The 17,674-nt window shown below is 40.6% G+C and overlaps 1 protein-coding gene across 1 annotated transcript in view; it reads left to right on the top strand.

The window, feature by feature from the left end:
• The window catches only part of ADAMTS12 (ADAM metallopeptidase with thrombospondin type 1 motif, 12), a 680,205-nt gene that overhangs the window by 476,980 nt on the left and 185,551 nt on the right, over positions 1-17,674 (top strand). The window contains exon 13 of the mRNA XM_006896807.1: positions 10,018-10,151. Coding sequence (XP_006896869.1) covers positions 10,018-10,151 — 134 coding nt within the window. The remainder of the gene's footprint in view (positions 1-10,017; positions 10,152-17,674) is intronic.

Below are 17,674 nucleotides of genomic sequence, written 5' to 3'. Positions count from 1 at the left end.
CCCTGACAGCAGATTTTCCCAGTGCAATTAGTCTTTTGATTTCCTAACTGCTGGTATTAAGAATGTTGATTGTGGAGCTGAACAAGCTGTAACTGCTAACAACCTCCATCTCTTCTCCATCTGTGATGGTGCTGCCAATTGGCCCAGTAGTGAGAGAATCATTGTCTTCTTGATGTTGAGCTTCAATCCATCTTGAAGACTATGTGTGGTTATGTCACGTAAGTATTGTATCCTACTGAAGTCTGTGAACATTGCAAAAGCTTTATGTGAGAGGGATAACAAATAACCAAAACCTAAATCTTCAACCGTCAAGTCCCTTGAGGTTAACAGAAACCCTGTAGGACAGACCAGAACTATCTTACTGATTTCTAAGACTGTAAGTCTTAAAAGGAACAAGCTGCCTTTCCATGAAAGGTTGGTCAATTCACAACAATGGCCTTTCACTTAGCAGGTCAGCACTTAACCCTCACATCCCCAGAGCTCACTGTAACAGGGATGTAAATATTGATGTGTCTCCTCAGCTCATGTTCATGCTCTTTTGTCTTACTCGCCATCATTTATGAAACACAAGTTTTATCATAAAATTTAAGACTTTCAATTCTGTAACAGAAGAACATTCAGCTAAGTGTAGGTTCATCTGAACGTCGGGCTCTATGGATTTCTCTGCCCTGAAGCCCTGTCTATAAATGGAATTAGAAAGTGTGGATTCTTTTAAATGATGAAATCCAGAATTACTTACATTCTGTTCATAAAACATAAAATGCTTCAAAACCTTTAATTGACCTAAGAAGTATTTCTATCTTTTATAATAATCCTTTATCCGAACGATAAATTCTTTAGATTGTCAAACAAAAAATGTTGAATTAGGAATAAAACAAAATTTTTGAGTCACCTAGTTAGTCATCTGAGCTTTTAAGAGAATTGATTATACAGTGCACTGGTAAGAGTTCATTTGCAAAATAGTTTTAGGATCTGTTTAGTGGTACAATTTCTTGAAGCAGGTGGAGGGAAAGTACATAACAAGAAAGATGTAGGTAAATGAATAAACATGACACAATGAAACTATCCAATGCTATGGTGATTATAACTTGTTAAGGATTTAATTTCACTTGATTCCACAATCAACACCAATGGTAGCAGTAATGAAGAAATCAAAACATAGATTTCACCGGGAAATTTTACTTTCAAAACCTTCTTTAAAATATTAAAGAGCAAGAATGTCAGTTTAAAACTAAGGTGCACCTGATCCAAGCCCTGAAATTTTCAGGTGAACTGCAAGTTGAAAACCACTAAAAGGATTATGAAAGGAGAACTCGTACCTTTAAATTGTTATGTTGGCAAATGATATTAAATATACTAGGGAATACCCAGAAGAACAAAAATATCTGTTCTGCAAAGGGGGGCGTTAGAGTGCTCCATAGAAGAAAAGATTGTGAGATTTTTGTCTCACACACTTTGAGTAATAAGAGGTTTGTCCTTGGAGAAAGATGTTATTCTTAGAAAAGTAGAGATTCATCAAAGGAAAGGAAGACCCTGAAGGAGATGGATTGACATGGTGACTACAATAATGAATTTAGGCACAAAGATATTGTGAGCATAGGGCAGACCTGGGCAAGGTTTAGGTTTATTGCACATAGGATTGCTATGAGTTGTAGTCATCACAATGGCACCCAACAATAATGGTGACTGTGATGTCTGGAGTGAAGAGTCTCTGATGCCCATGGTGACCAGTGAAGATTAAAGCCACCCAGGACCACACCCACCCCCTTCTGTCCTGTGCCCTAGGCCAGCCTAAAGACATACCTGGAGTCCTTCCAGAGCCCCATGAAAGACCACGGGTAGAGAGAAAGAAGACAAACCAACAAGTCGTCAAGTTCACCCATGTAAATCACTTACCACAAGAATTTAAATATATAATAGCTGCTTCTGAGATCAGCATAGCATTTTTTTTTCTGTTTATAAGCACTCTGATAGGTCATAAGGGAGCTCTGGTGGCCTAGTGGTAAAAATCTACCCTGCAATCCTGAAGGCTCACAGTTCAAATCCACCAGCTGCTCTGTGGGAGAAGGATGGACAACCTCCTCCTGTGTGATTACTGCCTTTGAAAACACATAGGAGGGTCAGCTATGGTTGGTTCCAACTCAATAGTACACAACAACAACAACAACATAGGTGAAAGGTGCACGTTACAGGCCTGAAGCTTAGGAAAACTCACATGACTCCACGCCATTGTTAATAACACAATGGTTATTTACTAGATGCTGCTAAAACTTCAATGTTGTTAGGTGCTGTCTCATATGACTCAGAGCAATCCTGTGAACAGCTGATCTGAACACTGCCCTGTCCTCACCGTCCTTGTCATCTCCAGGGTCCTTGAGAGCATTGCTCCAGTCACTGTGTCAGTTCATTTCATTGAGGGCCTTCCTATCTTTTGCTGATTCTCCATCTTTCCAAGTCCCTTGCCAAGGAATAACCCCCACTAGCAACATGCCATAAGTATATGAGAAAAAGCTTCATTATCTTTGCCTTGAAGGAGTGAGTAGTCAGGTTGCACTTTCTCCAAGACATGCCTGTTTGTTCTATATTCTTTTTCAAGACAACAGCTCTAAGGCATCAATTCTTCTTCTGTCACCTTTATTCATTGTCGAGCTTGCAGATGCATAGGAAGTGATTAAAAAGACCAGGGTGTACAAAAGGTGCACCCTAGTCTTTAAACTGACACCATTGCTCCTTCCTTATGCCTTTAGAGAGTCTTTGACAGCAAACCTACCAAACTTTTGATTTCTTTACTGCTACTACCAGGGGTGTTGATTGTGAATCCATTTAAAATAAATTTGTTGAAAATTTCCATCATTTGTCCACCTATCATGATGTTACCTATAAGCCAAGTGGTAAATATTTTTATCTTCTTAAGGTTAGGTTGTAATCCATATAAAGACTCTAGTCTTTGATCTTCTGAAGCAAGCACGTTTAATTCTCCTCACTTTCAGCAAGCAAGGCTGTGTCATCTGCCTAATGCAGGTTGTTGATGACCCTTTCTCTGATCCTGATGCCACACTTGTCTTCAGAAAGTCAAGTTTCTTTAGTTATTTGCTAAGCATACAGATTGAGTAGACTCCTACACTATTGCAGTTAAAGTCAAGAAGAAACTTTTGTGTTTCTGCATGCAGTGCGCTTTAGTTAATCATCTAGCTTTGACTCATGCACTGAAGTTCTCTCTTGCAGAAATAAGATGGGGGGAGCCCTTAAGTAAAGTGCTCTTTTCATCAAGATGTGTCATGATTATCAGAGAATTGGTAACTTCTTAGGTTTGTTTGTTTGTTTTTTTCTGGGGTTTTTTTTTTTGAGGGCCAAAAATTCCATTTTAAAAAGTCATGTATCTTTTCTGTAAAAAGTTCTTGTGGCATATAGTAAACAAAGGGTTACACCACTATCCAGGAAGTCAGCAGTTCAAATTCTGCCAGCTGCTCTGTGGGAGAAAGATGGCAAGTCTCCTCTTCCTAAGACTTATAACCATGGAAACCCAGTGGAGGGTTACTGTGGGTCAGAACTGACACAGCAACAGGGGGTTTGTCCTTGCTTAGAAAAGAAAAGAAAGCTTACAGCATTAATTAGCAAGAAATTATTTGTATCCATCCATTCTTTTTCTTTAGAGGTTGCTGTTGTTGTTAGCAGCATCCCAACTCATGGTTACCTATGCACAGTGGAATGAAACATTGTCATCATTTTCAACATGATTGTTTGGCTACTCTAAGACAGTAATGTAAATAAGAAAGAGGATAGTCGCTTGCTCAGTTCTTTGTATTTCTAAGAATGATGTTATATTCAGTTTCATCAGTTGTGGAGTGGGCACCGTCCCCTTGTGCCTGATTTTCTGATATAGATTACGAGGCTGTTCTTCTTGGTCTTAAAGCTGCACTGAAGCATGTCCGGCATTATATTAATACACACAGCACCAGATGATGAAAACTAATAGATGGATAGTGGTTGCACATGAAATGCATTGACTGGGAATTGAGTCCAGGTATCCTCTATGAGAGGAAAGAATTCAATCAATGAACCACCAGAATGTCACAATCCTCAAAGGTGGCTATTGCTAGTAGTAGTTGTTGCTGTTGTTAGCTGGCCAGTTAAATCCTGTGATCTGTTATGTCAGGAATGAAATCTTAAGAAAAATATTGTATCATTCATAGTTAAAAAGACCATTTTAAAATATATCCTGAAGTTCAATGCTATGACAGGATACTACTATTCACATGCATATAAGGAAAAATTTATGAACACAAATATTACGCGAAATATATACACATACAAATAAAGCCAAAATTAAGGCTTTCTACCAACTTTTGTAGGGCACTCTGATGGCTTAGTGATAAAGAGCTGAGTTGACAATCCAAAGACATGTGGCTCAACTCTACCAGCTAGGAGAAAAATGGGCAATCATCTCTCAGGCAAGTTACACTGTCAAAGAAACTGCTGGAGGGTCAGCTAGGAGTCGGTTCTGATTCAGTGGTACATAACAACTGCCACCAAACAGCTTTTGCAGTTTGAAATGGGCCAGTCATACAGTCAAGATGCATTAAGTAAAGAAGAACCATAGTCAGTAATTACAGACTTGGTGACTCTATTACTGTTAATAGTTGTTATTTTTTGTTGTTATTTTGTGCCATCAAATTGCTTATGACTTATAGTGACTCTGTGTACAACAGCTCTGAAGCCTGCCCTGTACTGAGCCAGTCTCACTGGCTCCAACACACCTACCCCCATTACCTGTTACAGTGTCAGTCCTTTTCACCTGGAGACTTCCTCTCCTGAATTATCCCTCCACCCTTCCAAGTAGGATGTTTTTCTCCAAGGACTGGTCCCTCCTGGTCACATGCTCAAAGTATATGCCCTTCAAAATCCTTGCCTCCACAGAGAAACTTGGTTTACCCTCTCTAAGACAGACTTGTTTGTTCTCTTTGCAGTCTATAGTATTTTCAGTACTCTTTTTCAGCACAACTCAAAGGCATCGATTCCTCTTCTGTCATCCTTAGTCACTGTCCAGCTCCCTGATGCATAGCAAGTAATTGTGAAGACCATGGCCTAGAACAGGTACATCTTAGTCCCTAGACTGAAATATAGAAAAATAAAGTATTATTCCATTTGCAGGAAATGGAAACCTTCTATTAACAAATGAAATAATACTTTGTTGTTCTTGTCCTCTTCTTGATTCATAGACGTCATGGCTTGCCTCATCCCTTTTAACTGTTGCATAGTGTTCCCTTGTAGAAATGCAGGTTTATTTAGTAATTTCTCTTTGGATGACCATTTAATAGCTGCAGTGAACACCTTTGATTCCCATCACTGATGCAAGCTCTGGTGGCACAGTCCTTAGGGAAGTGTGCTGTGAACCTGAGTCATTGCCTCTCTTGGAGTTTGAGTCCACCTGTAGCTCCATGGGAGAAAAATGGGCACTCTCTTTCTGTGCAGTTTTGTCTAAAAAAAAAAAAAAGCTAGAGCTTTGAGGTGGTTCAAATAAGACGGCAATACGTGAGAGAGAAAGGACTAGTTCAGATTTCAGATAGTTATTTGTCTCTATGGTAATAATTATTTCAGGACCAGCAAATACAAGTCTTTTGTCTACTTTGAGAAAATATAGGAAGCCTGGAATGTTGGGTCCCTGCAAAAGCCTTTGGAATTTTTTTTAAGTACAATTTTTATTTTATACTGGTTTACTTACAAAGTTCATATGCATTGCTTTCCACACTGGATCATGATAAGAAGGTAAAATCAGCCATGCCATCTGTCAGTTGTTGAGCACTTACTGTATACCAGGCACCATGCAGAGCTCTTGCCTGCAGCCTCTGAATCCTCAGTGGCACCCTGCAAGGTAGGTATTTATAGCCTCATTTTTAAGGTAAGGAAATTGAGCACAGAAGGGTTACTTAACTTTCTCAAGGTAATACTAGACTTCTGTGAGCTAAAGCTTAAATTTGTAGAAGTTAATGCCTCCAAGGTTAGTGACCCTTGTTTGTAAGATCCATGGGAGCACAGACACAGAATTTAAAGGAGGCGTAGCTAGCTAATATGCTGTCAGGTTTGGTCCTCACATTAGACCCATTAATGGTGTATATTACCTAATAAAATGAAGGCACTCTGATGGCTTAGTGGTACGCGCTGCCAACCCGAAGGCACGCTGCCTGAATGAACCAGCTGCTGTGGAAGTAATATGGGCAGTTTCCTCCTGCATGATTTACAGCCTTTGAGAACCCACTGGAGCATCAACTGAGTTGGTTCTGACTCAGTGGTGCATAACATCAGTGATGAGAGGGGGGGTCTCTGGCGGTACCATCCATAGCAGGTTATGCTGCTAACCCAAAGCCTAGGAGTGTCCAGCAGTGTGAGTCCACCAGAGGCTCTGTGGAAGAAAGATGGGCCGTCTCATCTCCTCTCAGTACAATTCCATTTTGGAATCCTGGTGGAGGGTCACTTGGGAGTTGGAACCAACTCAACAGTGGCAGTGACTTGTTGTTTGTTTTCTTCTTTAACAATGTGAAAAGTGACTTTTTTAGAGATCCAATTAACAACTTCTGGTTTTATAATTCCTAACGCAAAATCTGTACTTGTAGGCTAGGGGTCAGTAGTGTGGTCATTAATGTTAAGCCATCAGTTTGAATCCTAGCTCTGCCACTCATATGGTGAAACCTTGGTAAGAAGAATCACTTATGTCTAAATTTTTTAACCTATAATGTAGGGATGATAAATTGATTTCATAGATAGATGTGATATTCTTTTGTTGCTGTTGTTGCTGTTGTTGTTATTGTTAGGTGCTAGTGAGTCAATTACAACTCATAGTGACTAACAGCTCTGACCCTTCCCCTACCCATTCCACCCTCAGCTCACCATCTCTGATATGCTGACCCCATTATTATAGTCACTGTGTCCATCCGTCTCATTGAGGGCTGTCCTCCTTTTACAGACCTTCTACCTTTCACAGCATGATAACTTTTTCCCCAAGTTCTGACCTCTACTGATACATGCGCAAAGTGTGTGAGATGAGGTTTCATCACCCTTGTCTCTAAGGAGAAGCTTGGTTACACTTCCTCCTAGACAGACTCTTTTGGGTTTTTGTCAGTCCATGAAATATTCATATATTGATTCATCTACTGTCAGCCTTATTTATTTTCTAACTTTCAACAGGAAGCGATTGAAAATGTTAAGGATTGCATCAGGAGCATCTTAGCCTGTAAACTGACATCACTGATATTCAAATATTGACTATAAAGTACTTAAAACAATATCTTGAGTAGTTAATATTTAGCATAGGTTTGCTGTTATTTTAAAAAGCAAAATTCCTTGTGACTTTCAATGTAATAAAACTTGTCTGTGGATGTGTTGATTTTTTGTTATTGTTATATTAGATTTCTTTTCTTATTTTATTGTGATGATTCAAGTCAGAGTTTATAAAACAACCTCATTTTTCATTCAACCATTCATGCACATTCTGTTTTATCACCTTAATCACAATCCCCACATTGAAATATAGGACTTTTTTAACTTTGTTGTTGTATGTCTCATTTCTGTTAATCCCTCTAGCCTTTGGGGATTTGTTCATATTTACAGACAGACTGAAAAACTGACCAAGAGACTAAGATATTCTTGCTGTTAGGAGTCATTGAGCCAGCCAGGTCTCATTGTGACCCTAATTCCCCATCCTGTGTTGCTGCTTACGTTTAGTTAGTGTATGTATATAAAAGACATTGTTGTTGTTGTGTGCTTATAGTTGGAACTGGCCCACAACTGACCCTTCAGCAGGTTTTCAGCAGCAGTAAATTGCACAGAAGTTGATTGCCCATCTTTCACCTGTGGAGCAGCTGGTATATTCGAACTGCACACCTTTGTATTGGCTGTAAAATTCCTTACCACTAAGCCAGCCATGTTTCTTAAAAGGCATTGGGGTTTTTTGCTATCAAGTTGTAATTGACTCATAGCTGACCCTCCAGTGGGTTTTCAGAGGCAGTTAATCACACGGGACTAGATTGCCCATCCTTCTCCCGTGCGAACCAAGTAACTCTGGGATTGCTGTGCAGCCTCTTGACACTAGACCCCCAGAACTCCCTTAAAAGACATTGTAGTATTAGGAAAGGACAATTTACTGATCTGGCAAACAGTACTGCTGGATCTGGTTATGGGGCCAGGTAGAAAAAATACTAGCTATTTATACACTTACATAAACCTCCCCCAGTACGTAGTTAGATTAAGGAATGCAAAGACTGACGGAAGGAATGCATAGACTAAGGAAGCGGCATCTTGTGCTTCACCTTTATCTACTTCTTCAAGCAAGGCTAGAAACAAGAGGGCAAGAGACAGTCTGATTCAAAGCTAGACCCCTCTAGTCCTAGCCCTTCCCAGCAGCCTTAAAATAGACCATTTCTTTAGGAAAAGCCAGCATTTTACAGAGCTTCTTTCTCTGTATGCTTTAGATATCCAATTACAAAATCTCAAATCCAGATTCTGAAGCTCAAATCAGAGCCTTCTTTATGCTGTCTGCTTCCTGCTTCCAGCCTTCTCCTTGAAAGCACATTGTTTCATGAAATGAATGACTTGCCCACTCAGCACACCTGGGCAGCTGCGTGCTCTCCACCCCAGCGGAGCAGAGCTCTCTCCAGGTGGCTTCTTACAAGCATTTCTCTTCCAGTTCAGGCTTTGAAGTTCTCACTATGCCGCCTAGAAATTTCTAAAATGCAAAGACATGGCAATATACCTCCACAATCATTTGGCTCTCTGTGTTTGTCACCTTGTGCAATGGTCTCTTCAACTTACTTTGACCTTGTGCACCTGTGCTTGTTCACCTTGCAGTAATAAAGACAGTTTACTTACTGCATCTTAAATAAACCCAAATTGTTGTTTGGTTTTTAAATTTGCTTTGACTTTCTCCTTTGATCTTTGAACAGAGGCACGGACTCCTCTCTCCAGTTCATCCAGATTTTTAGCGTTTTGCTCTTAGTTGTATTTTTAAACACTTTTTTTTGGCAGTTCAAATCCTTTATCTTTGTTTTAATTTTCTACTAGCTTATTTACAAAATTCAAGAACATTGTTTTCAAGAACCAATTCTTTCAATTTCCCTCACTCCCCCACCCATCAATTCCCATGATTAATTCCCTTTCCCCCCTGCATATCCTTATCCCTCTGCTTCCACCCTCTCCCACCCCTCTTGGACATACTCATTCTACAGTAATGGTTTTATACAATATTTATCCTTGTGAGACTGAGTTCACTCAGCATAATGCTCTCCAGTCCTCCATAGTTAGGTAATAATTTACAAAATCATCACTCACACACACAATACAATGGAATACTATGCAGCACACAGGAGTAAACACATTTTTATAAGAGGTTTTGTCTTAGTTATATTTGGCCATCATTAACATAAACCCAGTGTTCCTGTGTTTTAATGAAGGAGCAGTTCTTGGAGGTGGATTTCATGGTGAGAAAAGTGGAGAATCAGCTAGAGAGAAGTAGCCTTTCAATAGATAGATGGATACAGTGACTGCAGCATTGGGCTCTAGTGGATCAGAGGTCATAAAGGTGGCCCAGGCAGGGTACGGTTCAGCTCTGTTGTTAATGGTCACGATCTGAGTCAGAAATGACTTGACGGCATCTAACACGTGCTCCCTGAGCAAAAACATTCCCTTCTCACCATCACTCTCATCTTTTCATCCTTAGTAGCCACTAATAATCTTTGCTTTCTAAGTAATTTACTGGTGCCTTATTTTCACAAGCACAGTTTGATGTTGATGTCTGTTATAACAGCCATAGCAGTTCAAAGCAATTTCCTTCATTTCATTCATTGTCGAAATGTTCTAACTGAAAAGTATGTCTCCATTTTAGCATGAGTCACAGACAAGGTGAAAAATAGAATCAGCAGATTAGATGAGAACTGGGGGTCACAAACACAGAGGAAGCATAAGGAAAGGTTGCTGGGCTGAAACGAATGTGCCAGGATTGTCTTTTCCTCTTTTTGCCCCCTTCAGCACATCCTTGTGAGCTCTACTGTCGACCCATAGATGGTCAGTTTTCCGAGAGGATGCTGGACGCTGTCACTGACGGGACCCCTTGCTTTGAAGGCGGCAACAGCAGGAATGTCTGTATTAATGGCATATGTAAGGTATTGGGTATGTTTCCTTAATCTCCAACTTTATAAAATCAAGGTTTTAAAAATGCAGGCATTCTAAGTCAGACCTTCTCATTCCGCCAGACCTTTTAAACTTTGGCTTTCATTGGATTTCAATAGCTTAAGCTAGTTTGTTGATATGCTATAGGAAACTATTTTAGGTACAATTGTTGTGTATCATCGATCAGAACCAACTCGTAACTGACCCTCCAGCAGGTTTTCAGAAGCAATCACATGGGATAAATTGCTCTTCTTTCTCCCATAGAGCAGCTGGTGGATTCAAACTGTGTGTTTTTGGGTTGTCAGCACAATTTTTTACCACTAGTCTTTTTGTTGTTATGTGCCTTCAATTCACCTGCAACTCATAGTAGCCCTATGTAAAATAGCTCAGAATCCTGCTCTATCCTAAGCCAGTCTCACTGACTCTGGCACACCTCCTACCTCCACTACCCCAGTTATTGTGTCAATCCATCTCATCCAGGGTCTTCCTCTCCTCTACCCTTCCAAGCATGATATCCTTCTTCAAGGATTAGTCCCTCCTGGCAACATGCCTAAAGTATGTGAGATGAAACTTCAAAATCCCTTTATCAAAGGAGCGCCTTGGTTTAGCATGACCATAATTAACTGTTCTGGGATTCCCTTTCCATTCAAGTGAAATGAGGACTTGTTAGAAGATGGCAACTCCAGTTATTTCAGTGTTGCTGGGTAATGGATTGCTTACTCACCAATGAACCAGTACTGCTTGTCACTGAGTTGATCTTGTGTTTGGGTAGAACTCCTCTCCATATGGTTTTCAGTGGTGGTTGTTGGTAAGTAACTCTTTAGGCCTACCTGTCACGTCTTCTCTAGACAGACTTGAGATTCCAGCCTTTTTGATGTACTGTGTCAGTCTATCACATTGAGGGTTTACCAGCATGTCGTTAAAATCTGGTAGCTGTTCCTCTGCAGAAAGATGGACAGTTTCCTTCCATGCAATTTATTGCTTCTGAAAACCCACTGCGGGGTCAGCTATGAGATGGGTCCAACTCAACAATACAAAATGAAACAACTATAAGAGAAAGGTCTGGCTATGATCCATAAAATTAAAGCCTTAGAAACCATATGGAGCAGTTCTACTCTGTTCTGTAGGGTTGTTATGGGTCTGGGTCTACTCCATGGCAACGGGGTTTTTAAAAGAGCAGGAATAATTAGTGCATCTTAGATTAGGTCTGCTTTCCATAGTGGAAAGACACACACATAGTCCCTCACTCAGATCCAGTTTATTTCAATTTATGGTTAGCTCAGGCATTGCCAAGAAGGAGTGCTCCAAAGGATTTTCAAAACTGTGACCTTTTAGAACCAGAACATCAGGTCTTTCTTCCTAGGCACATCTGGTGAATTTTATTTATGTTTTAATTATAATTTGAGCAGAAGTTCGTGAAGCACATGGACTTTTTATCTAACCATTCTTACACAGTTTGTTTTAGAACATTAATTATTATATTCACAATGTAATTCTTCTGGGTGGATTTGAACCACCAGCCTTCATGACGCTATCACAGGACTCCTTAAAATAGTCCAAATCAGTGTCTACAGCAATGGTTGTCAATCCTGGCTGCATACTATAACCTGGAGACCTTTTAAGACATACTGATGTCTGGACTCTTAATGTGGGAGCCCTGGCGGCTTAGTGGATTAGGAATTGCATTGCTAACCCAAAGGTTACTAGTTGGAATTCATTTGCTACTCTGTGGGAGAAAGACGGGAAGTCTCCTCTGGTGTGATTTACAGTCTCTGAAAACCCCTCGCGGGTAAGCTATGAGCTGGTTCTCACTTGACAGCAATGCATTCAGTTTGTTGTACCTCAGCTCAGACCTACTAATTTAAAATCTCTGAGACTGGGGGCCCAGGTATTGGTATTTTAAAACTCCCCGGATGTTTTTAATATGCAACTGGGTTTCAGAAGCCTGATTCTAAAATGATCTTTCAGAACTAAAGAAGTGCTCTGAATGAAAAGCTTTGTGATGTTCTCTTGAAATCAAGTTACCTTAGTAGAATGAGCCACATTCTTCCCACTTGTTCTCCTCCTCCTGGAAACCAAGGTTCAACAGGGTAATGGTGGGTATATGCTGGTGTTGATTAATTTTTACAAAATATAATGAATGGGAATGATTAGATGAGAAACAGTGTGGCTGAAGATACTGTGAAAACAATGGATGTGAACTTGGAAAGCAAACCAATATAAAAATAAACCAAAAAAAGTGATCAAAAAAGGAGGTAGAAAGCCTTTGAGAAGCCATAATTGTCCACTTTATTTACTTTCCACATTGAACTAATTTTTTAAGCTATAAAAAGTCAAATTAAACTTATTTAGTAGCCTCGAGGAGCTCTGGTGGTCTAGTGGTAAGAACCTGCATTGCAATCCCAAAGTCACAGGGTTTGAATCCACCAGCTGCCTTGCAGGGGAAAGATGGGCAGTCTCCTCCCATGCGATTGCCTGCCTCTGAAAACCTGCTGGAGGGTTAGCTATGGGTCGGTTCCAGAAAGGTATACAACAACAACAGCAGGTATAAGTTATATTTCAGAGATCTAGGCTGACTATATCGTCTGCTCTTTGTATTCATTTGTACAATTTTTTCTCTTCAAAGGGAATTGGTACACACATTGAAATAAGGAGATCGTTATCAGAAAACAAATGTATACAGTGCTTTCTAATTCATTACTTTTTGTGCATGTGAAATAGGTTTGCACATCTGCAACTCTTTAATGATCTTCTTTGAATTGGTGACATTGGCCAAAAAACTTAGTGATTTACATTTGCAGATTTTATTAACAGAGAAATTGTCTTATCCTGATCTGAAATGAAATTTGTTTTGGGAACTAACTTCATGTGCACCTGCATCCTTCATGCATTTATTTCTCTTTACAATTAAGCTGAAGTCAAAGTTTAAATGGCCAATTTGTTGTTCAGAGTATATATTGACATTTTAACTTTTCAGGAAATCTCTCCTAGGACATAGCTTTTACATATGTGAGTAGATCCACATACCAGTCCCTCTTTCTAAACTCTTATGGCTCTGAAATGTTACTTTTATGTCATCTGTATCAGATTGACCTCCTACTCTTCCTGCTTTCACACCCCTTTCTCCTGGTAACTAGTTCTGAGATGTCACTTAACTCTTTTTTCTCTTTTCTTTCAGTCAACAAAGCCTTGGCTAATGTCTTTCTTGAGCAGTGTAGGACCACTACCCCAGCTGCTCCCTGATTTCCCGTCTCAGTCTTACAGCAACACTGCACTCAGGTCCCTCGTTCAGAATCAACTCAACATCACTCTGTTTGGTCTCAATGACTAGCTTACTGTACTTCTTAAAATAAACCTTCACCTTTCTAAGTTTCATCAGGTAGATTGCACAACAGGTGGGACTATACCTTCTCTTTCTTGTTCTAGGGGAAGTTCTTTCCTTGTCTCTTTCCACTTTCACCAGCCCGGGGTGTTCTTGGCACCCCCTGACTTGCAGGCAGATACTCACATGGTCTCTTCCCTCGGGTGTGTGACCCTGTCTCCTCACCTGCCCTTCTTTCTGACGAGAAGCCACTCAGAAGGGTTTAACACAGTTAAAAGGTTGACACAGTGACTGCAACCCTAGGTTTAAGTATATCAGAGATGATGAGGATGGCTCAGGATAAGGCAAGTTCAAATCCATTGTTCGTAGGGTTGCTGTGAGTTATAGCTGACTCAATGGCACGTAACAACAACAATGGCAACTTAAGAAAGTCTTCCATTCTTAATATTTGTAGTCACACACCCTGTGTCCTTAATCAAGACCAGTACAAGAATTAAAATTTCAATTTATTTGGGAGGAAGACACAATTCTGTCCCTAACAGCTATCCATATGCAGCTGGTGAGTCTTTTGGCTAGTTTGGTTAGAGATCCTGGCAAGGAGTCAGGCAGAGGGCAGGAGACCGTCCGTGTTCTCATGGTACAGCGCGTCTTGTTGTGGTTAGGTGCTGTCGAGGACTTACAGCAACTGTTTGAACAAAAGATCTGACCCCTGCCCTATCCTGACCCATCCTCCTCATCATCTCTGACAAACTTGCAACCCTTGCTATAGTCACTGTGTCAATCTACCTGGTTGAGGGTCCTCCTCTCTTACACTGGGTCCTCCACCTTTCCAAGCATGATGTCCTTTTCCAAGGAATAACCTGTCCTAGCACTCTGTCCAAAGTATGTGAGACATAGCTTCACCATTCTTGCCTACAAGGAACAATCTGGCTACACTTTTCTCAAGACATGCTTGTTTGTTCTTTTGGCAGTCCATGAAATACTTAGTACTTTTCAACACCGTAGCTCAAAGGCATCAATTCTTTCTTTGCCATCCTTACTCACAGTCCAGCTGTCAGATGCACAGTAAATGACTGAAAAGACAATGACTTGAATTAGGCACACCTTAGTCTTTAAACTGACATCTTTGATCCTCAGTAATTTGGAGATGTCCGCGACTACAGACTTTCATGTGCAATGCATAGGGGATCAGCTATGAGTCGGTTCTGACTAAACATAACAGCAAAAACTAATGCAGGAAGAACTCAACTCAGATTGCTTATACTTGCATAAGACCCTATTTCCAAATAAGGTCACAGTCACATGCACCAAGGATTAGGGCTCCAGTTTATGTTTAGGGGACAGAGTTCAATCGAGAAGCTCTGATGAGGAAAGCCTCATGCTACAGTCCCATTTGCCAATGGCCATAGCCTTTTCTTCTCCTTTTCAGCTAAGCATAGCTCTGCATGAACTTTTTCCAATGTTTCGGCTTCATAGGCTAGGAATGAATTTCTTCTTAGAACCAGACACAATCCCAATTTCTGCTTCTGCCAAGGTTCTCAGAAAGAAATTATCATGTTCCAGGTGGATAAGGTCAGGCCAGCAGTTGTTATTTCAGTTCTTAATCATTTGAGACATTGCAAAGTCAAGCAATGCTTGTTCAGAAAACAAAAGCAAGAAGTAGTAAGTGTGTTGCTTATTCAATCAGATAGAGCTAAAGTCCTGATAAAAGGACTAAACCCATGATAGTCTGTCTGCTCTTCGCAGTCAGTCAACATCACAGGCCTGTAAATTGTGACAAGGGGGGAAATAAAGGTGGTTGTCTCTTTTTTCCCCAAAGAAGCAGTGCTTATTGAAATAGCTGCCTGAACTCGTAAGAGTGATGTCACTGGGAATTATGTTGAAGTCATTGTCCATAGTGGTGCCAGTTGCAGAGCCATGTATGGGTCCACTGAAGGCCGGGAAGCCATGCCGCTGTGGGCCCTGCTACCAGTGTGCATGGCAGGAAAGAGGAGAGTGACAGCTCTTGATTTTCTCCTGAGAGATCCGTATGTTTAACTGCAACAACAAATTCTGTTTATAACTTCATGTTGTTCTTAACTCCTGCCCTGTTGGCCTCCTACCTGTGGTAAACCCAACCACAGTAGAACTTTAGTCGTTGATCTTGACCTTGCACCATTCTGCACACGATTGGTGGCAGATGCAGCTGTCGTGATATGTAGGGTTTTTACCGACTTATTTTTAGAGTTAGATTCATTTGGCTTTTCTTCCTAGTGTGTCTTATTCATGAAGTGCCATGGAAAACTCATTGTTGTGTGCTGTCAAGTTGGAACCAATCCATAACTGACCCTTGAACAGGTTTTCAGAGGCAGTGAATTGCTTGGGAGGAGATTACCCCATCCTTCTCCCCCAGACCAACTGGTGGATTAGAACTGCATGCCTTTGGGATTGCAACACAGCTTCTTACCATTAGGCCACCAGAGCTCCCTTATTGTTGTCAGGTTCCATTCAGTTGAGTATGACTCGTAGAAATTTATGAACAACAGAGCTGACGCATAAACCTCTGCTGATGAATGAGTAGTGGCTAAGGTATATTGGGTGGTGGCTAAACAGATGGTAAGATTCATTGATGAGAAATCAAATCTGAGTCTCCCATATGGCAGACAATAATCCTACCACTAAGCCCCTATTTTCCCAGCTCATATTTCTTCTTAGAGCTTATGTCTTGTCTTCATTGAGCTTGACTTCCTTGAGAATAGCAAATTGGCTGAGGTCCCCACAGGGACACCCTTGTTATTCTATGACTTGGGGACATCAAATGTGTGTCTCCTTGTCCCTCCTCCCCTATTATGCAGGCAGATGTTGACGGACAATGTGACTACCTTTTCAAGGAGAAACAGTCCAGAAAACAACCCAGAAATAACAACAAAAAACTTGGGCTTAAGGTGTTAGCTTTTTTGATTTCTTCTCTTTATTCTTCCCAGCATTTTCGCTCTCCTTGCTTGGTAGAGATCAAAAGAATGCTTTCTAACTCATTCCAAGCCCATAAAGGAACGAAGGTCGCTAAGAGTCTGATTTAGAAAGGTCAGCTTATTAGAGGATGTTCAAGCTTGATATAAACATCTAACTTGTGAAGATTTGGCATTTTCCCAATAACCACAGAAGACGCATAACTACATTATTTCTTTTGTTTTCAGTGTAATTACTATTATTAAGTTGTTATTTTTTTCAAATATCTCTTAAAATTTTGAGGTTCCCCCCCCAAGTAGGTCAAGTAACAAGTTATTTGGAGCTAAGAGATCATAAGACGACAGTTAACCTGAGGGATGGAGCTATTTTCTGCCAGTGAGCATTCATTCTGTTACTCAGAAAGGGTGTACTGAAAGGCTTGAACTCATCCTTTTCCCAGGACATTTGAAGTGGCTTTAAAATTTTTAGAAAGTTAAAAAAAAAAATAGGAAGGAAATAAAACCAGTATCAAAAGAGTCGACTTGGGTAGTGTTCTTCTCCTCAAACAGGAAAGAAGATTAAGTAATGGAATATGGTGTCATCATTGTTTTATCTTTACCAAAAATATACCTTGGAGAAAGTGCAACCAGAGTGCTCCTTAGAGGCAAAGAAGGTAAAATTTCGTCTCACGTATTTGAATATGTTGCTAGGAGAGGTTATTCTTTGGAGAAGGGCATCATAGTTGGGAAAGTGGAGGGACGGCAAAAGGGAGGAAGACTCTCAACTAGGTGGATTGACACTACTGAAATGGGCACTTGTGCGTCAGGAAGTGTGAGGAAGGCACAGGCTAGAGGAGGGCTCAGCTCTGCCGTTCGTAGAGTTGCTATGGATCATACTCAACTCAATGGCACTTAACAACAACAACGATATGAGAATATAAACATTGGCTTATGAAAGCCAGAAATGCACAAATGAGGAAGACAGATCCAGGTGAAGATCATCCACAAAGGAAAGAAGTAGCACATGTCCAAAACTCCCAACAAGGAAGGCCTCAAAACAGATGCAGCCTTGACTTGGGCTTTTAGCCTTTGTAGCTATAAGAAAATCAATTTCTATTCTTTACAGGCTTGTGACCCTTGTGTTCCAGCAGCAGTACCGTGAGCAGTACATTGAGCAGTGCCTGTTCCAGCAGCAGTACCATGAGCAGTACATTGAACAGTGCCTGTTCCAGCAGCAGTACCGTGAGCAGTACATTGAACAGTGCCT

This window comes from Elephantulus edwardii, unplaced genomic scaffold (genome assembly GCF_000299155.1).
Source record: "Elephantulus edwardii isolate Elephantulus edwardi_28Jun2011 unplaced genomic scaffold, EleEdw1.0 scaffold00191, whole genome shotgun sequence".
NCBI classification, from domain to species: Eukaryota; Metazoa; Chordata; class Mammalia; order Macroscelidea; family Macroscelididae; genus Elephantulus; species Elephantulus edwardii.
Note: the sequence above shows the minus strand (reverse complement) of the source record. Positions and strands in the feature narration are given on the sequence as shown.